This window comes from Schistocerca gregaria, chromosome 10, assembly GCF_023897955.1.
Source record: "Schistocerca gregaria isolate iqSchGreg1 chromosome 10, iqSchGreg1.2, whole genome shotgun sequence".
Classification (NCBI taxonomy): domain Eukaryota; kingdom Metazoa; phylum Arthropoda; class Insecta; order Orthoptera; family Acrididae; genus Schistocerca; species Schistocerca gregaria.
In genome coordinates, this window is record NC_064929.1 from 214,349,157 (window position 1) to 214,373,361 (window position 24,205).

Genomic DNA, 24,205 nt, shown 5'->3' on the forward strand with positions numbered 1-24,205 from the left:
GTTTCAGATTTCGATGTACAATGGGATAGGAATGAGGATGGAAATAGGATCACATTTGAGGAAGTGGTGAAAATGGTCAATCGATTGCAGTGCAATAAAGCAGCGGGGGTGGATGAAATTAATTCGGAACTCAAATACAGTGGAATGTCAGGTCTTAAATGGCTACACAGGATAATTGAAATGGCCTGGGAGTCGGGACAGGTTCCATCAGACTGAACAAAAGCAGTAATCACACCAATCTTTAAACATGGAAACAGAAAAGATTGTAACAACTACAGAGGTATCTCTTTAATCAGCGTTGTGGGTAAAATCTTCTCAGGTATTGTTGAAAGGAAAGTGCGAGTATTAGTTGAGGATCAATTGGATGAAAATCACTGTTGGTTTAGGCCTCTTAGAGGTTGTCAGGACCAGAGCTTCAGCTTACGACAAATAATGGAGAAGTGTTATGAATGGAACAGGGAACTGTATCTATGCTTTACAGATCTAGAAAAGGCATATGACCGGTTTCCTAGGAGGAAGTTAATGCCTGTTCTACGAGATTATGGAATAGGAGGCAAACTTTTGCAAGCAATTAAAGGTCTTTACATGGATAGTCAGGGAGCAGTTAGAGTTGACGGTAAATTGAGTTCATGGCTCAGAGTAGTTTCAGGGTTAAGACAAGGCTGCAACCTGTCTCCACTGTTGTTCATATTATATATGGGTCATATGTTGAAAACAATAGACTGGCTGGGTGAGGTTAAGATAGGTGAACACAAAATAAGCAGTCTTGCATATGCGGATGAATTAGTTGTGATGGCAAATTCGATTGAATGTTTGCAAAGTAATATTTCAGAGTTAGATCAGAAATGCGTTAACACCTGATAAACCCTGAAAAGTTATGGAAAATGCTACAAACACGTATATAAATTTCGGAATTCATCCTTCAATTTTAGGTAAGTACAATTAAATTGTTATAACATATTAAACCCAGTATTTGGCAACATTTAACACCAGAAAAACAGATATACAAAAAAATTTGTTCCTAATTTCGTCCGTCACAAGAATTCTGAAAAGTAAAATTAATTTAAATTTATTTGTCCATTCTAACATTTCCAGGCACTTTCACTAACATAAATGACACTACTAAAGCCGTGAATGAGCTATGCCTTCAAGTTATTTCAGTCTTATAAAGATGTGTGTGTGTGTGTGTGTGTGTGTGTGTGTGTAGATGAACATGTTTCGTAATAACAAACCAAGTACTTCCTGCAACGAACCGGTTTCCCGTCGCTTGGGTCTTCCCATGTGAAAAAGTAAAATGCTCTATATAAAAAGTAAGTCAAATCAGTCTTTAATGGCAGTTGCAAGTTGCTCCCGGAACGAAACCAGAACTGCACGGGGGACGAAACTGCAAACATCACCAGATTTATTATAATGGCTGCCACAGCAACAGCGGCCAAACCTTTGACCATAGCTATTACACAACAGGAACTACAATATACGACTGAAATACAGCCGACAGCAGTGCTAACAGTAGGAATAGCGAGCTATTAATTTGACTATTGCGTAACTCACCTCAGCATAAAAAATTGAATTCCCTCGTACACGGTAGCTAGGCATGCTGCCCTCACTCAATAAAACAATGGACTGAGATCACGCATGTACGCGCAGCTAAATTTTTGTTACCATCTGCGGAAACCGGAAATTCTTAGGACGACGAAATTAGGATCAGGGAAGATATTAGGGCCCCTTGCTTTATACATATCCCTCCGTTTACGGATTCGCTCTTGTTTCTATGTTGCCGTAAATCTTTTTATATCGTGGTAGCAGCATCGAAAAAAATCTCTTCCATCCAAATGCAATTACGAAACGAAACTTGACCTTGAAATCTATGTGACGAAATACGTTATTTCAGAGTGTTGACAGTCGATGCTACATCGAGAATGTAGATATTGTGCATGCGGAAACTAACCTTACACGCTATATCTAAAGTACTACATTCAAACTTCCTGGCAGATTAAAACTATGTGCTGGACCGAGACTCGAATTCGGTACCTTTGCCAGGTTCGGAGGAGAGCTTCTGTAAAGTTTGGAATGTAGGAGGCGAGGTACTGGAAGAACTGAAGCTGTGAGTCGTGCTTGGGTAGCTCAGACGGTAGAGCACTTGCCAGCGGAAGGTAAAGGTCCCGAGTTCGAGTCTTGGTCCGGCACACAGTTTTAATCTCCGCGCACACTCCGCTGCAGAGTAAAAATCTCATTCAGGTACTGCATTCAAGTGAAAACCGAAACGGGGATGAAAATTAAATTAACGAATAATTTCTACTAGTATGTATGTCAGGTATATAACTAGTACGTATCATCATGTAGTGTTCCTCAAGCAGAAGTTCACTATTCAAGCCATCGACAAGTCCAAAATCTGCTTCGTGGAATTCTCCGCACTTCGACAATCGCTAACAGCTTTTCACGCCCGTCTAATTTCGTAAAGAAACTGTGTGGCCTGCGAGCCGAACAAAGTCGACAACCAACTGTCTGGCATGTTCCGGACCCACGAGAACCATCTCGTTTTTGAGTCTGTGGAACGAAAACTGAATCTAATCTAACCTAATGTAACGGCCGCTCGAGAGCACAGATCACGTTAACCACCTTGTCTTAGAGGGGTAGGATATTCCGTCCGCATCCACATCGAGGTCAAGGTCAGCTTGGCCCATCCCGTGTGAGGACGCTTTCACCACGCACAGACTTAGGATCCAGAGGATGTGGACGTGGGCGCGTGCCAGCAGACACAGTAACGGAACCGCCGCCTCCTTATCAGATTTATTCGCAGATAAGAGCGGCCTTCCCAGTTACAACGGCCGTGGCGAGGAAAGGCAAGAGGCCACCTTCATCTCCCTATCCAGTCACAAGAGCTGCCTCACGGTGTTTGGTTTCCTATACAACACCACTCATTTCCATTGTTTACTTTTATCTGCCCAATACTCTGTTAAGTTCCATCTGCCCAGTACTCTGTTAAATTCTATCTGCCCAGTATTCACGCTTCTTTTTCAACTTTTATTTTATTTTTACCCATAAAACAAAGGGTGTTTCAGGAGCATTGTTCAATATTTTATGAAGTCGTAGTATAGGCAAATTCGGGTCAAACACTCCATATAACACGGGTCGATTTTTTATATGTAACAGAGATACGTTTTCATTTCGCGTCATGGTACTCCAGTTGCTTTAAATTTATTAACCGATTGCTCTTCTCGTTTTCAAGTTGTGATGTTGAATTTCAGTTTACATAACTGAGTCTTTCAATTGTGATCCTGATCGTGATTGGTCGGGCAATTCTACTGCATGACGCACATATTTACGATCGCTGACTGTGGCGATATGCTATTTGTGCTTGCGTTTGTAAAGTAAACACTGCTGTTTATGCTGCTCGTATAGAACGCAAATGATGATTTACTAACCACAGAGTACCAGATGCAACAGTGTTTACTCGGGTCTTCACTAAACCGCATGAGACTAGCACAGTGCCAAAAGGTCGTATTTCATATGAACGTGAAAATGAATAGAATGCGGATGCAGTAGGAAGTTATATTCATTTGCTAGAATAAATTCATTTAACGAGGAAGCGTAGAATTTCTAGACGTATCGGTGTTCCAAATATCAGAATATGGCAGACATTACGTATGACGGCCTCTCTCTGTTTTATTTACAACGGATTCATCATCATGGAGGAAGAGATAAAGGTAGGGGTTGGAATTTTGCCGTTGGTCAACTGCAAATGCCCACTATTCCGACTGATACTATTTATTGACGAAGGCACCTTCAATCGTGTTCATGCCAACCCCCTCGTAACTCACATCAGTGCACCGAAGACAACCCACATCGATTTGTGGGGAAGACACTTTCAAGAACGTTTCTCTGTAAATGTGTCATGTGGTAACAAACGCAATCAGATGACAGGACCTGCTGCGTTACATCATCGCCTCTGAACATTGATATTTGGCCTCTCGATTACAAATAAAAAATATTGTGTTTCACTATTTTTGGTAATACATGGAACAGTCCATGAACTGTGTACAAAGCCAGACCAACAGCCATTACATGCATTGACACAAAAAAAAAAAGATACTGCATTGAGAATGTCTAGTTGCTAGCCGAAATCTAGATCTGCCAATAAATATTCCAAAGGACGACTGATATCTCAAATCTGTTATTTACAAATTTTTCGAAATTCAATCCCTAAGAAGGTGAAATAGGGGATGAAAATTGTTAAGAAAATATTTTGTTATATTACAACATTTATAAAGCTTAATCTATCAAAACTAGTATTTCGCTTCTCGGTTAGACGTAAATGTGAGTTAGCCGTTGAAAGTGTCTACGAAAATATAACCACAAGAACGCAAAAGGTATTATTAAGAGAAATTTCTGGCTGCAGCTGCCAGGATCGCTTTTTGATCGAATATGCATTCCGAAAACACCATGGTTCTATGGCCTTCGAGAAAAGTGTAGAAGGCGTTGAAAATTGTGAACAAGACAAAAATTCAATTAAAGAAAAAAAACAAAGACATTGAGCAGACCACAAAGTCTACACGAGCGAAGCAGCGGCCGCTATGCTACTTCCAAATGAAAAGGGACAGTTGGAAGAACTTGAAAAGAAGGGAAAGTTTCTCTAGCATATTCTGGGATCTCAGAAGATATTAATGGAACTTTGAAGAATAGGAAAAAGGTGGAGCTCTACAAGAACACCGAAAAGATCACAGACGCAACGCGAAAAGACGGTTGAAATTTTATGGACACCTAATAAGAATGAATGAAAATCCGACTCGACGAAAAGCTCCCGAGTTACTTCAAATTATTAAAGTCCACCTCCAAGTGATTGAACGAATTTACAAGTGATGTACAAGAAACAAATATCACACTAGAAATGATCCAGGAAATAGAAGGATTTAGAAGCAAAGTCAACAATATAACATTTGACAAGTGATCACTAATAAGTAGAAGAGGAGGAGAGTAAGAAAAGAAGTGAAAGAGTGAAGAGGTTTCGCCAAGAGAGGGAAAGGGAGGCTAAGAAAGGTCAGTGCAGTCCATAGGTGACTATCTACATAATTTAAAGAAATACAGCGAATATAGCTTTGTGTGTTAAAAATTCGATTCTGAAAATATTTCTTTCGAGTGCAGCCTTATATGGAAATGAAATTTGGACAATAAACATAATAGACAAGAAGAGACTAGAAGCTTTTGAAATGTGGAATTACAAAAGAATTTTGAAGATTAGATAAATAAATCAAGCAACTAAGTAAGTGGTACTGAATCGTCAATTTGACAGAAACATGAGATCGGTTGGTAGGACGAATCCAGAGGCGTTACGGAATTGTCCATTTGCTAGTGGACGAGAGTGGTACGGAGCTAAAAGTTTTAGAAGGAGAGCAAGTCTTGACTGAAGCAAGCAGGTTCAAGTGGGTGGGTCAGTTTTGGTAAGGACCGCTAAGCAAATCATTTACTCGTATATAGAATATCTGAATTGATCTCACCTGGTGTTCCTAAAATTACCTCAAGCAAATACCATAAGGATTCCTTCAGAAAGGTTACCCTCGCCCCCGTAAGACTGTGTCATTTTTCCCTTCTCCAACGGCGCTGACGTCGGCGAGGCGCAAAGACTAACCAGCTCCCCACACCACCTTTCGCTGTACTTTTTGACTAGCGAAGCGTTCCATTGTGCAACACGGAGAGATTTACTATTGAAACTTCGAGACAGCACTTTCCAGGTGGAGTCAGCCAACATATTACTTCCGCCCACATACGCATCGCGTATTGACCACGACGAGAAAATTCGAGAAATTAGAGCTAATACAGAGGGTTATATACAATCATTCTCCCGCGCAGTATTCGCGAGTGGAACAGGGTTGGATGGATCAGATAGTGGTACCGAAAGTAACCTCAGCCACACACCATTAGGTGGCTTGCGGAGTACGATGTGGATGTAGAACTATGACAGCGCTGGTGCATCTGTTGTAAGAGCGGCAGGCTGCCAGTGGAAACCAAAGAACAACCACCTGTACAAACATCTGTTGCTCGCCATGCAGCCCGACTGCGCGAGAGTGAAGATAACGTATCAAGTATGGCCAGCAGACACACATGCGTTGGGCGGCGGGGAGCGAGTTTCAGGGCAGCGTTGATACCGTGCGGTGTGGAGGTCCCGCCTCCAAATCACAGGAAACTGAACAACAATTCTGCAATGCGGTGGTTACGACAGCTGGAGTAGGAAAAGGAGTGGAAACTGTCACAACAAACTGTCCAGCTACTTACGACTAGAGCATAAAATCACTGTAACTGTATTAATTCTGAATAAAATTATATATATAAAAGAGATAACGACGATCACTTTAGAAATTTTTGTTTATGTCGACTGCGAGCCCTTTCAGGCTCATCTTGAGGCGAAATTAATGTACTTTGCTTCTAACGCGACACTGGGTTGTGGCCTGCGGAAGTGTGGGATGTACTGCTTGTTGATACACAAATGGAGGTTTCCATCCCCACCGGCAATCGGCCACAGCAGTGAGTACTGTTCCGTATAGGGCTGGGATACAAGTTATTTTTGTGCTCTCAGACAGCCTGGTGCTCTCAGATAGCACACCAGGGGCGAATTTTCGCTGACAGTTCCTTCCGAGTAGTTCCTGTAAGTACCAAAGTCTGGTGAGAGCAATGTCGGAAGCCTTTATACACAGCAGGGAAAGTGCTTGACAGAGACGAGAGATCACTATACGCGAGATTTTTCAGTCGTGGTGCTGTGTGCAAAGGAATAATTTGGCGATGGAAGAGAGTCGCGATGCAGCTGCACTTTTAGTACTTTCAGTGGCAAAGAAGTAACGTCAACGACCGTGCTCATGTTGGATAAGAAAAACAATTAAGCGGCGGGATGGTTTTGGAGAAAGCAAGAATCTCATTTGCAGGGCTTGTGATGGAAAATCCACAACAATATCGAAATTTTACTAGATTGACAGCGATACACTACTGGACCCAAAACTGCCATTCTAGATACCGTTGTGTGTAAATTCCTTATTGTGGAAGACACCTGCTTGTGACAGTACTATTTCTAGCATGAGTTACGTTTATTCTCTTTCATATTTGGTGAAGAAACAGTTAGGATGACATAACATTATACCAATTTCACGTTAATACCCATAAAAGTTCAAAAGTCAAATAGGGCAGATACCTGATAAATTAAATACTTCTGGACTTTCATTGGCTTAAGACACCACTCGTAAACTCATGAATATCTGTTCTTCAACACCAAACATAAAAATATAATCAATAAATACACCGTCATATAACATATGCTGTATTACTTTACGTTACATAGCTATTGCCTGATTTCCAAAACGATTACTTTCAAATACTACTTCACGTCTCTCTCCATGTTAATTAGTCTATTTATAAAAATCCTGTGCCTGATTCCTTGAATTGTGGATGTTTTGGTAAATTTCATATGTGGAGGTGTTCGCACTGTAGCCATTTCAGCCAACAAACTTTGCTTTGTATCTCAGTTCCTACAGTACAGTAACTGTAAATCCTATAACGCTCGCCTTTCCCAGCACAATATAATTAAATTCACAACTTTCACACGAATCGACATACTGGCAGCTTTCTTCATTACTTTTTTTGCCGACACATCGCTGACACTCACTCACAGTGCGTACCTATCGCAATAGTAGTCGCAGCTGTCCCGACAATTTGGGTACATGTCTGCAGGGCTGGAACTTTCAGCCATCATGTGGGTGGCCCGCTAGTATTTCATTCATATTTTCCATATTAAAATGGAGTTTGTTAATTCTGTACAATAGGTATACGATATTTTGTGTGTTATTTGCTGCGTTGTATTCTTTAGATTCGGAACTTTCGGAATGTCCTAAGTGTTCAAGGTGTTAGTTGACAGGGGTGTCGAACCTACGACCCGTATGCAGACCAAAAGTGAGAGACTATCACACGACCTGTAAAAAAAAAAAAGTATGGTATGTGCTGCTCCAAAATACTCGCCTTTTTCCACTGTGGGTCAGATAAGTTAAAAGGTTGGATACACTCACTTTAGGAGGTAAACCGGGCAATTTTTTTAAAAAAATGGCTCTGAGCACTATGGGACTCAACTGCTGTGGTCATTAGTCCCCTAGAACTTAGAACTACTTAAACCTAACTAACCTAAGGACATCACACACATGCATGCCCGAGGCAGGATTCGAACCTGCGACCGGAGCGGTGGCGCCGTTCCAGACTGTAGCGCCTAGAACCTCTTGGCCACCTCGGCCGGCGAGGGGTCGGAACTTCACACAACGAGTATTATTCGATTAAGCTCTCCCAGGGTGGAAGACCCTCACTTGTACTCCTAGCTTACAATGGGCGTTACCAGCTGTAATATTAAAGCTGTAGTGGTGGAGCACGTTCTGTACGCTGTCAGTTTCCTGGTGACAATGTATCTAGCGGACAGGAATCCTCAGACGCCTGATACTTTAAACAATCTAACTCCCGTTTACAAAGCGGTTTCAGTCGTCTGATTACAACTGAGTTAATGAGTTGAGCATGTGAAATCTCTGCAGTTGAATCCGCAAAACCGCAACTGTGCTGGTCTCATTAATATCAGATTATTTACACACAGAATAATAAAACACTCAAGACCAAGACTGTATTAATACAGTCTGGGAAAATTGCGCCCCGTTTTAAGAAAAACGTGTTTTTCATGCTTCTCAATTTTTATGATGTCATATCTTCTGAACTGTGTGTCGTACGATGACATAATTTTGTAGGTACATTCAGTGTCGTTCGAGTACGATGATATAATTCCGCAGGTACAGTCAGTGGCGTATGTGGGTACTGTCTGCAAAATGTGTTGTGAATAAAGTTAGTAAGTAGTAAAGAAGTAACAAATAAAAACGTCACGTGTGATGCTGAAGCTTTACTACAAGAACAGCGAAAATGTAGCCACTGATAAACTTTTTTACCCTTTCATCATTTTGTGGTGGCTGTCAGCGAGAGAGTTTAGTAAAAGTTTGAAATTATGGTTCAAAGTTTGGTGGGAATAGGTAGGTGCTCTCATTGTCAATTACTGCTTGAATGTAAACGGGGAAATTTGAGTGCGGAGAATTAAAAAAATGGTTCTAAGCACTATGGGACTTAACATGTGAGGTCATCAGTTCCCTAGACTTAGAATTACCTAAACCTAACTAACCTAAGGACATCACACACATACATGCCCGAGTCAGGATTCGAACCTGCGACCGTAGCAGCAGCGCGGTTCCGGACTGAAGCGCCTAGAACCGCTCGGCCACAGGCGTAGAGGTACTCTACTTTATGACATACACACAATTTCTAGGCGTGTAAATTGTCTTACTGTGTTAAGCCTCTAACGCAATATTATAGCCCTTCATGAGTAGATTATGACGGCATTTTCAATTCTTAAATTCAGTCGACAGTTATCTGAAAATCACATTTTTGTTGCTCCTGGGTTCGTTGGACAGGCAACCAATGAATGGCACCATGTCTCGACAAGCTACGAAACTGGAAGGTGTTAGTTGGATATCAACACCAATACCGCCCACATTGACGCAATTCAGTACCACGCTACACACAAATACGTTAAGTTCCGCAAGCTCCACATGAAGATGGCACTGAAACGGTTCGAAAAATATAGTTTACAAACAAATGAATAGTGCGTAGGAAACCGTTCCCAGTTATCTATACTTCTACTGAATAAAATAATTACCCATCGTAACCAGAACCTGGTGGAACTGCTCACTACTCAGAACGTAGAGATAATTAGAGCGCTACAAACAGAGCACTTAAAAGAGTGCATGGTTGAAAAGAGCTGCCTTGAGGTGGCTATTCCAGAAAGTGATAACATGTAGCGTAACAGATACGAGCGACCAAACGTCTCTCACGAGTATTATCTTGCACGTTCAAGGCTCTGAGTAATGCTGAATGCATTCCACCGATGTTCGCTGATTATCTGATTCATCTATCGTTTATATATTATTATTATTATTATTATTATTATTAATAATAATAATAATAATAATAATAATAATAATAATAATAATAATAATAATAATAATAATAATAATAATTATTATTATTATTATTATCAACATGTTCCATTGCACGGAGCAATACTACATTTCTGTACTGAATTGCGACTTTTGTAGTAGATATGAAAAAAAAGATATTTTACATAATGCAAGATTCTCTTACAGTATAATGGTGTCCCTTTCTGCCTTAAAATTAATGTACAGTTTGTTTTGGAACTGCAGATTGAAACTCCTCTATTTAGAAAACTCATACAAGTCCTTTAAAAAGACCTGTACCAGTTCACTCTTGCTGCTTGCCCTGTTTCCGTCTTTCATCACACGTCTGAGTAATACGTTTCTCGGATGGTCCAAGTCGCTGCATTCCAGTAGCACGTTCCCCACAGTATAAGGACACGTGGCGTCGTCGGTTATTCTGTCTCGATGGCAGCAAATGTCTTCAGTCTTCCGCGCGCCGTTAACATCGATGTGAAACTAGGCGAGATGGGTAATCTGATCGCCAGTCTTCGGCACACCACTTGAAAATATTCTTTTGTAATGATTCCTTCTGTATAAGGGTCGATCAAAAAATTTCCGTTTGAGGGCTTTGCTGCAGCGTATATGCCACATAGCGCGACTCCGATGCTGGTATATAAGCACCGACTGATGGCAAGGGATCAGCGTAGTATTCGTCTTTCCCCGAAGGGCGTGCGGTAAATGCGGGATGTGAACATTGGCGACTGTATTACCAAATGTGTCGTACCAACGTGTTGTTATTCCTTTCTTGGCTTCTGACTGGTAAAAATCAATCGGAGAGTGAAGAATGTGAGTGCGGCAGTGGTGTCATCCATCGTGTGACGACATTCAAGCGACATCCATCTGCTGGAAAGGTGGTAATGACCCAGTTCTTCGATTACCGGAGCCCTATGATTATTCCTTTCAAGGAACCTGGCGTCTGCATCACTGGACAACGGTGCCTACCCGATTACCACGCCTTCGGTCCCTTAGAAAAGGCCTTGCAGGGTCGAAGATTCCTGGCGCAAGAGGACGCTTAGCAGACAGTTGCGGACTTCTTCCCACAGCACGACACGGGTGTTTTACCAAACGTTCATCTTCAACCTGGTACGTCGGTTGGACTGCTCGCCATTGTGGACTGTACGGCCATCTAGCTGAAACTTTCTGATCGTACCTTATACTTTGTTGCCATTCTCACTCCCACCCTTCGAGAGATGCATTTCGTAAAATTTGTTTCACGAAAGTTTTGGGCCATTTGATGTCGCTAACATGGGCACATTTCCAAGTGTCAATAAACGATCTTGATGGAATTTGGAAGGTGTGTACTCGTAGAGGGATCAAAATAGTGCAGTAAGTATTTTTTCATTACGTAATTATCGATTATGTAGTTTCTGACTGTGCGCAGTTTCACTTTCAGGTATAAAACACACCGAAATGTAATTTGGTATTTTAAGTTTACAGGGAATATCTTCGAAAAACGATTCATAAAATTTTTTTTCTTATAAAATTTAACACGGAATTAATGTTTTTGAAAACTGTACAGTTAACTTTTGTAATAATTTGAAGTAATACCCCGCTATGAAAGGGCTCCACGGAACAGCTACAGCCATGGACGTGTGCAGTTTCCGATGTTGGAAGACATTTGTGAGAAGACTTCAAACGATATAATCAAGCTGCAGTCACATATGTATAATCGGTTCTCTTCGAAGAGGCTTGCCAATGTAATGAAATATGCATGATAGAAATCAGGATATTTAGCGTATCACCCGCGACAATTAAAAATCCTGTTGAATTTTGTTTTATACTGGCTTGTCTGTTGTGTATATTACATGAAGAAATTTCGTTCATTTTATGTGCATAGTGTAAGAAAAACTTATGTTTTAAGCAATTCCTTGCATATTATCGTATATTGTAATTATTCTCTATCACAATAACGAGTTACTTACTATTTTCAACTAACAAAATACACGTACGTGGAACAGTAAACCAAAAAAACCACGAGTGTAAAATATAAAGTAACAATTAAAAACATAAAACAAAACAAAACAAAAACAAATTAAATAACTATATTAGTAACGAATATTCTGATATTTTAATCAGGTATATTGAAAATACTCTTACAGCTCACTGTATTTTCCCAAAAATAGTGTTTCAGAAACCAGCTTTATTACACAGATGATAAATAGACAAGAACAGAATAGAAGCTTTCAAAATGTGGTGCTACAGAAGAATGTCGAAGATAAGCTGAGTAGATCACGTAAGTAATGAAGAGCTACTGAATATAACTGGGAAAAATAGGAATCTGAGGCACAACTTGACTAGAAGAAGGGATCGGTTGGTAGGAAATGTTCAAATGGTTCAAATGGCTCTGAGCACTATGGGACTACCTTTGTTTTGACAAGACGAAAAAAAATGGCTCTGAGCACTATGGGACTTAATATCCGAGGTCATCAGTCCCTAGAACTTAGAACTACTTAAACCTAACTAACCTAAGGACATCACACACATCCATGCCCGAGGCAGGATTCGAACCTGCGACCGTAGCAGTCACGCGGCTCCGGACTGAACGCCTAGAACCGCGAGACAACCGCGGCCGGCGTAGTAAATGTTCTGAGGCATCAAGGGATCACCAATTTAGTATTGGAGGGAAGCATGGAGTGTAAAAATCGTTGAGGAAGACCAAGAGATGAACACACTAAGCAGATTCAGAAGGATGTAGGTTGCAGTAGGTACTTGGAGATGTAGAAATTTGCACAGGATAGAGTAGCATGGAGAGCAGCATCAAAACCAGTCTCTGGACTGAAGACCACAACAACATATCTACAGCACAGGCATAAATAGTTTAGAAAAAGGTAAGGTTAGCTACTTTTCCTCAATATATTATCCACACTATCACTACAAATAACTTCGTGATTGGTATTTCGACACTTGATTAAAGTCAAATTCGCAACCAATATAGTTAGTGCACATCACATCTTTTGAAAAGAAAATATTTGTAGACACTTTTGATACGTTGTATGGAGTCGAACGAAATGAGGAAATATCTATTTTCTAAGCGGAAAAAACAGTACATGGTCACAGTCGTACACTGCCTAAGGCTTTCAGGGGCAGCAAAAATTTGATGTTCAATATTTCACACAATTACTGACCGAATTGAAACTTTTTAAATGCTGCCTTAATCTACTCATTAATAACTATAATGTCATGTTAGAATTTTTACCATTTCTCTCTCTCTCTCTCTCTCTCTCTCTCTCTCTCTCTCTCTCTCTCTGTGTGTGTGTGTGTGTGTGTGTGTGTGTGTGTGTGTGTGTGTGTGTGTGTTTTTTTTTTTTTTTTTTTTTAAGCAATGTAACTCACTGCCCTCACATTACCCAACACTATATTCATGAAGTATTTGGGAATTTCACATTTTTTCTTGTGACTGCCTCCACAAAGTGATGAAAGGGAAAAAAAAGTTTATCGCTTACTACATTTTGGCTGTTTGTGCAGTAAAGCTTCAGCACCCAACATGGCCTTTTAATTTGTTACTTCTTTTCTACTAACACAACTCGCAACACATCTTGCTGGCAGTATCCAAATATACCACTGAATGTACCAGCAAAATTATGCCATTGTACGACACACAGTTCACGAAATATGATGTCAAAAAGTGGTATGTATGAAGAACTAGCTTCCGCTACGATGTTCGATAGTTTAAACAGTCAGCAGTGTGTGGTTTACTGCAATCAACTGCCTCAGTTATCATCTCTTACTGAAATATTGTAACTATTACTTCGTAATTTTTTTGGTTGTTTCGTAACTTCGAAGCAATGCCGTGACACTAGAAAATGGGCATAGAAATCATCTTTGAAATAGCATTTCCCGAAAATTGGTTTGGAACCGATACCTAGTACGACTGTGTAAAATTTAGCGCTGTAAAATGCAGAGAAAAAGTGTTTTATCTTATGTATTAAACACTGAGGTATTTCAGGATCATCGGACAATACACAATACAAAAAAGTAGACGCAGACTCTATAATACCATGGAATCATTGAAAGGTTTTAACTGAAATGGGAGGAGACTATTGAAGTGAATCTCAAATGCCAAGTGACAAACGCGTCATTGTTGACCTCACGAACAATGACGTTGCTAAGATGGCCGCCGCGTGATCTGGCGTCGCTTTGAGCATTTCTCATTGCCGAGAAACGTTTGTGACGCTGTGATGGGCGTTGGTCGCGCGGTTCCAAATATACAAGGGCAGAGCAACAACCCCTCTGCTCTAAACTTAGCAGTTAGCAGGCAGCACTAGACAAAGAGCTGCAGTGTGTGTGTGTGTGTGTGTGTGTGTGTGTGTGTGTGTGTGTGTGGAAAGCGTGGAGGGTAATAAATTTGAAGGCAAAAAAAGTAAACACACGGAGAGTGCAGAAAAAAGGTCAACAAAGCAACATTTTATAAATAAACAGGAAACCTTCAGGGCAGGGCTTGGAAGTGACGGACTCTCTCATTGGTGCAGCTTTCAGAAAGGTCGCACGTGATTGGATCAGCGGCAACAGAATGGCGGTCGCCAGCGAATGGCTTACCTCGTAGCATCCGGCGCTTGCTTCTTCTGCGTTTCGGCTGGAGAGGGCCGCTGGAAAAGTCCAGGATCTTGATCATAATGCACATGAAGACTACCAGCATGGTTGATAATCCTTTGTTACGTATATATAAGCTCTGAATTGTCTCGCAGCTTACAAGTTCTCTAAAAGATATGTATCTCAGATGCGCAACAACGCGTCTATTACTATTTAAAGTTACGTATACTGTTTGTACTCGTACAGTGTTCACAAACCAAGTTTTGAAAGACTTATTTGCTTCACCAACTCTCTCCCCAATGTCTTGATTTACAAGTATATCACAAACGATCACTTAATAGCTACAGACGCAGTTTCTTCGAATACAACACAGTCTCGTCACAACGCACAGCCTTATGATTCGCAACAACAAAAGTTCCAACAATAAACAAAAGTACGAAGATGACGCCTGTCACAATGTCCTGTACAACTACACGAAAATGGACGGTGGCTCACGCCAAGAACAGTAATTGCACAGTGTTAATAAAAAGTCAGTCTGGGAGCGGTCCCGCAACAAACACGAACCAACTTGTGCAACAACTATAAAAGCCAAATACTCCTCTAAAATTAGACAGTCACAATCTTCATTCGATAAAAAAGTCTCTCGACAGTTCATTTGCAAAAAATGCCAGTGGCTATGGCAAATAAAATGTAAGTACTGTTCCACAAATATAATGTTTATAGGAATAAAATATTTCTTTTTCTTTTTTGTACACTGATTAATATAAGTTATCACAGCACTGTATCACAGTTTCGCCTTGCGCATTTGTACTACTTTTGTTCTAAATCACGACGACAGTCGCACACTGTTTATTTGTAAATAGTTTCCTAAAGTAATGTCTTTCAGCAAAGGCAAAAATAGTTTATATAAAAATACTGATGTACATCGGTGATAGTCTGAAAAGCTCTAGCGAAGACACGTGCTGAAATGCTAGGGAAGACGAGTGGGTTGTCAGCTCCTGCTGACAGCCGTACAGCGCGCTAGGACACACGCCGTAGACCGGCGCACAAGCGGAGAAGCGCGTTTCCCGCGAAAAATGAAATCTAAAACTGGACGCCGCTCCGGAGATGCGAAGGCAGTCCGCTCAGACGGCGAACGCAGCGTTTCCTCGCTTCTTCTTTCAGTCGGTGTGCAGCCTGCGGAAGGACCCGAAAGCTGCGCGGGAGGGTACGGCGGTGAGGTGTGCTATACCCTCCTACGGGAGTTCATCACATCGCGAGTCGAACGCAGCTCGTAACGGAAAAACAATGCACTCCAGAGCGCGGCGCACACCAGACTGGCCCGCGCGCGCTGCCTAGGATGCTGGTTCGTCTTCTCCGGCCGTCCTCTTTGCCCGCGGTACGTCACACGCCGTCTGTTGGGAGAGCGGCCGGCGTGGAGGGGGGATACGAGGAGGAGAACTGGACCGCGAGGGCAAAGAGGAAGGGCGGATAAGCAGTGGGAAGGCGGGAATCTAAAAATAGGCGCGCCGTCCGCGTGGAACAGGCTCAAAACTAGACTGAATCACCACATTACAGTTACGGCACTCCCTGGTACAGCGACCAATATTTCATCACGGTAATAACGGAGATGACGAACAACTGACCGCGATTTTAATGAAGATTGAAGGGAGATTTAGTCGCCTTAAATTTCTATTGCATCGTATTTCCTTGGATTTTATGACAGTACGTACGTATAATAAAATTGTAAATGGACGATATCTGTACATAGGAGATAGCTAAGAAAACTTAATATGAGGTGTATTTGTAACAGCAATAGAAGCCATAAAAATTATTTTTAAAATTTTTGTACCTTTGTTTGTCCGTCCATCTCTCTGTCCTTATGTTTGTACACGCATGACGAAAAAACTACTTCACGAAATTGGATGCGGTTGTCACAGTTGAATCATTGGAGGTCTAAATTAAAATTTGGTCCATGTTTCATCTTGATACGTCGCTTAGAAGCCGAGTAATCTACACATTTAGAGTGTTTTCTTGGGAAGCCGGAATTCATAGGAGATACAAGGAACCTTTAGGTGCGTTTGTGTGAAAGCAATTTTGCCATAATCAAATTTTTGGTCAACCGTGAGTTGCCCATGAAAATGAGTAAAATTGGCAGTTTCTTTTCATGTGGATCGACTCAGTTTCGTATAATTATCATTTCATTGTGTTGAAAGGAAAAACCAAAATAGATAAACCAGAATAGAAATGAGAGAAACCATAAAAAGTATTCTTTTGAAACATTTTGTCATCATAATAACAACAATGTTAACGGTTTAATACTATTGTCCATAGGCATTCTTGATTTCATTATTTAATCGATGTAACTGTTATCGTTGAGAAGTTCGTCGAGTTGACACTACTGTATTATCGCCGATACGTTTGTCGTGTTGACACTAAAAATCACTTTCGTACGTTTCTTCAGATGTTTCCATCGTGCCTTGTCGATATAAATGGATTGATACAATTCACACACCCAACTCTACATAGCTTGCTCGCCGGTCACATCAGATAATTTGTTTGTAATCGGTCCCATTGGTAAAACATCAAACGTTGTGTATACAAATATTCTTTAATTTTCGTAATTGTTTTTCAAATACAACACTAAGCTTTCCCACAGGCCACTATGGCCATGCGGTTCTAGGCGCTTCACTCCGGGACCGCGCGACTGCTACGGTCGCAGGTTCGAATCCTGCCTTGGGTGTGGATCTCTGATGTCCTTAGATTAGTTAGGTTTAAGTAGTTCTAAGTTCTAGGGGACTGGTGACCTCAGATGTCAAGTCCCATTGTGCTCAGAGCCATTTGAATTAAGCTTTACTCCTATTCATAACTATTGGTACTCCATACTTTAATTATCTGTGTCTGCCCTTACAAACACATCGATTCTATACGGTTGCGCGCTTCTGACAACTTCACCTGCATTTGTTCATACACGTTTTTCTGATTTATAATAAGTTTCAGGGTTTTTGAAAATTCGTGCACGTATGAGATCCACGTGTGGAAACCGCAGGCAAAAGCTAGTGGAGAGAGAGAGAGAGAGAGAGAGAGAGAGAGAGAGAGAGAGAGAGTGTGTGTGTGTGTGTGTGTGTGTATACTTTGCTTGCTTTTGCTCTATAATGACATACGGCGTAATATTTGTGGGTAACTGCGAAAAACCAGGAGAAAAGTTTTAGTGTGTAAAAGCGTGTAGCACACAGTAATCTCGATTAACGTTCAGGCATTTGCTTACATGGGAACAGTGACCGTTACAAATTAAATCGTAGAGCCTCCACAAGTCGAATGTTACGTATGAAGCGGTGCTAGACAGCCCAAAGATGGAATGCACAACAGACCAGTCAATAGAATGACATCTTAGAAAATAGTGAGTATAAAAATTTGTTCATTGCACAATCAACTGGAAACTGAAAGAGCAATTTAAGTTTCGAATTCATTTCTAAAATGTGGGTCTGCAAGCAAACTGTAAGATTTATTGTGCAGGAACTTTATGTATTATTTTCATTTTCCCACTGATAGAATGTCAAACATTTGTCGTCAGTTTATCACACTACATCAGTTGAGATCAGTGGAAATAAAGTACATAGGGGTACAGTTTACTTGCGAACATCAGAGAGAAATTAGAAATCGATCATGTAAGCCGTGCTTGAGGAATAGTTAATTTTATTTATTTATTTATTTATTATTTTTTTCACCTGGCAATATATCAATACTCTAACCAGTAATCCTTAGTAACCCAACATTAAGAGTTGTATATGGCATGAACAACGTCGACAACAAGAATAATTTGTACTATTATGTAAAGCAGGTTGTAGTTTAATGTTATTACGAAAAATCTCTGAAGTAGTTGGTTGATTTACTTCTAATTTTCACGATACCCTCACAAGCGTTTAGACGGGAAAGGATGCATATTTTTTAATGTATATGGCATATAAATGAATACTTAATACATAAAGGGGATATGTTGTTGGCAAAACCTCCACAAGTTCTCCATCAAATTGTCTGAAATTTTTATGTGAATCTCTAATACGCATTCGAAAAAACACTGGCGGTATAATTTTCAAATACACGTAGTATACAGTATAAATATGTTTGTAATATAAAAAGAGAAATTTCGTTAAGGATACCTCAAAATGTTCTTTACCATTTTATTTCCATTTGCTACGCGATGCCCTACTAATATTCGTACCGACGTAGGCTACATCTGTTTAAAAAACGCACGGGGTTTCTGATAAAACCAGCTGCGAGAATAAAATGCTGTGCTGTTAACATTCACAGCTTCGTTATCTTTCACGCAGTCAGTTTTAATGGGTATCACAACGTTTAAAACATTAGGCAAATGACGTCTTACACATGTATTCTTTTACCTTATATATAATTTTAAACAAAAGTGGTATACACAACTGAGTGCTGCTTTGTTTTCTTTATCACAGTCACTTTTGAGAACGAAGAGGACTTTTGTATTTATAGCTAATCGACATATGACTAGAATACTACTGTTGTTGTTGTTGTTGTTGTCTTCAGTCCTGAGACAGCTTTGATGCAGCTCTCCATGCCACCCTATCATGTGCAAGCTTCTTCATCTCCCAGTACTTACTGCAACCTATATCCTTCTGAATCTGCTTAGTGTATTCATCTCTTGGTCTCCCTCTACGAGTTTTACCCTCCACGCTGCCTTCCATTGCAAAATGTGTGATTCCTTGATGCCTCAGAACATGTCCTACCAACCGATCCCTTCTTCTTGTCAAGTTGTGCCACAAACTCCTCCCCAATTCTATTCAATACCTCCTCATTAGTTATAGGATCTACCCATCTAATCTTCAGCATTTTTCTGTAGCACCACATTTCGAAAGCTTCTATTCTCTTCTTGTCCAGACTATTTATCGTCCATGTTTCTCATCCATACATGGCTACACTCCATACAAATACTTTCAGAAACGACTTCCTGACAAATAAATACTCGATGTTAACAAATTTCTCTTCTTCAGAAACGCTTTCCTTGCCATTGCCAGTCTACATTTTATATCCTCCCTACTTCTACCATCATCAGTTATTTTGCTCCCCAAATAGCAAAACTCCTTTACTACTTTAAGTGTCTTATTTCCTAATCTAATTCCCTCAGCATCACCCGACTTAATTCGACTACATTCCAATATCCTCGTTTTGCTTTTGTTGATGTTCATCTTATATCCTCCTTTCAAGACATTGTCCATTCCGTTCAACTGCTCTTCCAGGTCCTTTGCTGTCTGACAGAATTACAATGTCATCGGCGAACCTCAAAGTTTTTATTTCTTCTGCAGGGATTTTAATACCTACTCCGAATTTTTCTTTTGTTTCCTTTACTGCTTGCTCAAAATACAGATTGAATGACATCGGAGAGAGGCTACAAACCTGTCTCACTCCCTTCCCAACCACTGCTTCCCTTTCATGCCCCTCGACTCTTACAACTGCCATCTGGTTTCTGTACAAATTGTAAATAGCCTTTCGCCCCCTGTGTTTTACTCCTGTCACCTTCAGAATTTGAAAGAGTATTGCAGTCAACATTGTCAAAAGCTTACTCTAAGTCTACAAATGCTAGAAACATGGGTTTGTCTTTCCTTAATCTTTCTGCTAATATAAGTGTAAGGTTATGGTCTTTTAATAATCGGAAACTCTGCATTTCTACCTGTTTACAAATCGAAATTATGTGAAGTATTTTCGTTGAAGCTAACTGAGGCCGTAGGTTGCAACTGCTGCTCTGAGATGGAGAGGTTGGCACATCACACGAATTAGGGGACTGATGACTCAGACTCCACACAGTTCCAGGAGCAGAAGAGTTCTCTCTTCCACCCTTTATATCAGTTATCCAAATCGATTTATCCACTCATTTTAAGATATTTCATTCCACAATCTACGGTTCCTTTGCAATCCCAATAAAGAAGGCTGAAAGTCGGAGAGAAAGAAGGAAAAGAAATGGAAAAGAAAGAGGGGGAGGGGGGGATGGACAGACAAAAGGGGAAGACGAGGAGGGGGAGAAAATAGACAGCGAGGGTGGGGGAAGAGGAGGAGATGGGGGGAGGGGGGGGGGAGAGAGAGAGAGAGAGAGAGAGAGAGAGAGAGAGAGAGAGATATTACGACTTACATTCGATTCCAATACATGTTCAACAGTTGCAAAGTATCACCAGGTTCAGTAGTAGTAGTAGTAGTAGCAGTAATAATAATAATAATAATAATAATAATAATAATAATTTCATGATGATAATACTAATGTTAATATTAACACTGTACAGTACTTTACAATGCAATGTCTGATTTCCATATTCTGTGACGTCGACAGGCCACGACAATCTGCCCTTCGTCACAGTCGCTTACGTTAGCCAATTTCCAAGTTTTGGGCCCGTATCTCTTAGGAGGATTCCTGTGCACAGCTTACATACTTCCTTTGCAACATAAATTGTCCGCAGTGTCAACAGCTGGCAATCAATCTCGCGGTGGTCAGTTGTCATAATGTTTTGACTCATCACTGCGTATGTAGGTGTGCCACGGCTTAGAGGCTCGAGTTTGAATGGACGTTGTACGAGAACGCTACTTAACCTACCTAAAAGCGTTTTTCCGCCGGAGAAGTTGGCAGCGCCGGAGCCGCCGTGGCTGCCGTCCAAAATGTCTGGGCTAGGGAGCACCGAAATAAAACCGGACCACCGTCGCGACGCCGACGCCCTCGCGGGAGACGCCTCCCGTCGTTCATTCTCACAAACCTACTCTGCCGCGGACACTCGCCCAGCGGCTCAGAGGCGCTATCTCGCAGCGTCGCGAGGGCAAACACTGAGATGCGCTAAGGCATGGCGAACAAGACAAGAACGTCACGAAAATTTTGCAGGATTTACAGCCAAGATACGAGGAACGCTCAATAAGTAAGGCAACACTTTCTTTCTCAGCCAAATTCTGTTGAGGTATGCAAAATTTGCTGAGGGTAATCGTGGAAGATTACCGCTTCGACCCCTATAGTTACATGAAATTCCGATAGGGGGCAGCGCTGTACGTGTAGCCTTCAAAATGGCTTCTGTGACAAGTGTGTTCCAAGCAGAGACCAGTCATTCAGTTCTTTTGGCTGAAAACAATAGCATCGCAGATATTCATAGGCGCTTGCAGAATGTTTACGGCCACCTGGCACTGAACAAAAGCACGGTGAGTCGTTGGGCGACGCATCTGTCATCATCGCACTAAGGTCGCGCAAACCCATCCTATCTCCCGCAAGCTGACCGGCCGCACACAGTTGTGCCTCCTGCAATGTTGAATCGTGCGGACGCTCTTATTCGATCTTCGTACATCCATAATCGAAACGGTCGACTTGGGACGTCAGATAGTAGAATATATGTTAAAAAATGACGAGATTCCTCCAGCCGTATTAACGTGTTGGTTTTATTGGCAACTAGCTTCGATGCTATTACATCATCATCTTCAGGCCCATACTTGTTGACAGCAACCGCATGTGTCTACACTAGTAGTCAGTGGTGAGATAGGCGTGTTCCATGCGGATGGCAGGTAGTAACAACATCGAAACTAGTTGCCAATAAAACCAACACCTTTATACAGCTTGAGGAATCTCGTCCTTTTTTAACATATAGCTCTTATTCGAAGTGATCGGCAGATAGCAATCAAACATTTCACTGCTCAATTGGACGTCTCTATTGGTGTCAGCACACGTCTACCAATTCCTTAGCCCGTAACAAAAGACCATAAACAGCAACGAAGGACCATCTGTACAAAATTACTTATGCGTTACAAGGCTGATTGTGTCTTTTTTGTGGTACACGCGATGAAACACTTCGAACCAGAAACAGAACTGTAATCCATGGAGTGGCACCACACCACCTATCTTCTGAAGAAAAAGTTAAAAGCCTCATCCTCTGACGGTCTGTAGGAGTTATTCTATTCCATGGCCTCCCTCATGGTTCAGAGAGTAACTCTATAGTGTACTGTCCAACGCGCAAGAAACTGAAGAAACCACTTCAGCGGGTTCGCCGCCACAAAAATGCAAACGAACTTGCCCTCCTCCATGACAAGACCTTGCTCAAGTCTATGCACCTGAGAAGGGCTCACGAACTTCGTCGTCCTCTTCCTCCTCACACCCCGTACAGCCTGAATCTCGCACCTTTCGACTTTCAACTGTTTCACCAAACGAAGGAGGCACTTCGTAGGAAGCAGTACACGGATGTTGGGAGGGTTATTGTTGCAGCAAGACGCTGGATCCGTCTTCGACCAGTAGAGTCGTACCATGTGAGCAAACAGGCCCTTCCAGTAAGATATAGTACCGTAGTCGGTTTTAACGGAGATTATGTCGGAATACAAGGTTTTGTAGACAGAAAAATGGGAATAATATGTTGTGTTGGAATCCTGAATAAAACCAAACTGCTCTCGGAAAAAAATGGTTGTATTACTTATTGAATGCCTCTCGTACGCCGGTGGGTATTAAAGTTTCAGCACCATGAATGAGGCTTGCGATAAACGCCAAATTTGCAAGTGTTCCACACAGCCGGACACGCAAATGGTTAGCAGTTCAGCCATACCGGAAAGAGAGTAGGTAGGAGTAACGAACCTACATATTGTGTGTAAAGAAAGGTTATGCAGCGAGTTTCTGTTTATGGGAAGACTGTGTTACAACTCTTGTAAGAAACAGAAATATCTTCCATTACATATTAGATGTCAGCAGCATCAGGATTTTATCGATGACCGTAGTTCATCACTTCACGATGTTGCCATTGTTGTTGGCCTGGAATCCCACGACTGTGATAAGGATATGGAATCGTTAGGTTCAGGCGAGCCATGACGAACGCAATCTCGACGACCCCACGTGACTAGTGCCCGAGAGGAGAGAGAGATTGTTTGCTTGACTTTGCATCTCCATCTACATGGATACTCTGCAAATCACATTTAACTGCGTGGCAGAGGGTTCGTCCAACCGCCTTCACAGTAATTCTCTACTGTTTCAATGTCTTACAGCGCGCGGAAAAATCGAACACCAGTATCTTTCCGTAAGATCTCTGATTTCCCTTATTTTATTATGATAATCGTTTCTCTCTCTGTTGGTCGGCGCCAACAAAATATTTTCTCATACGGAGGAGAAAGCTGGTGACTCAGATTTTCTGAGAAGAATCTGTCACAACGAGAAACACCTTTGTTTTAATGATGTTCACTTCAAATCCTTTATCATGTCAGTGACACTCTCTCCCCCCTATTTCGCGATGGTACAAAACGTGCTGTCCTCCCTTGAACTTTCTCAACATACTCCGTCAATCCTATCTAGTAAGGATCCCACACCGCAAAACAGTGTTCTAACGGAGGACGGACAAGCATAGTCCCAGCGGTCTCTTTAGTAGACCTGCTACATTTATTGAGTGTCCTGCCAACAAAGCGCAATCTTTGGTTAGCCTTCCCCACCACATTTTCTGTGTGTTCTTTCGAATTTAAGTTGTTCTAATTGTAATTCCTGGCATTTAGTAGAAATACGGCCTTTAGATTTGACTGATTTATCGTGTAATTAGAACTCAGGTGGATGACCTCTCACATTTCGTTATTTAGGGTCAATTCCCAATTTTTGCAGCATACAGATGTCTTTTCTAAATCGTTTTGCA

At 41.3% G+C, this 24,205-nt stretch overlaps 1 protein-coding gene across 4 annotated transcripts in view; it reads right to left on the reverse strand.

Moving 5' to 3' along the window:
• LOC126293690 (uncharacterized) overlaps nt 1–24,205 on the reverse strand; it is a 667,805-nt gene that overhangs the window by 304,738 nt on the left and 338,862 nt on the right. For 2 of the 4 annotated variants that reach the window (XM_049986989.1, XM_049986983.1), the window contains exon 1: nt 14,589–15,906. The exons of the other annotated variants lie outside the window; for them this stretch is intronic. In XM_049986989.1, the coding sequence (XP_049842946.1) occupies nt 14,589–14,688 (100 nt within the window). In that variant the 5' untranslated portion in view covers nt 14,689–15,906. Of the gene's footprint in view, nt 1–14,588; nt 15,907–24,205 lie in introns of those variants that run through there. 4 annotated transcript variants of the gene reach the window in all.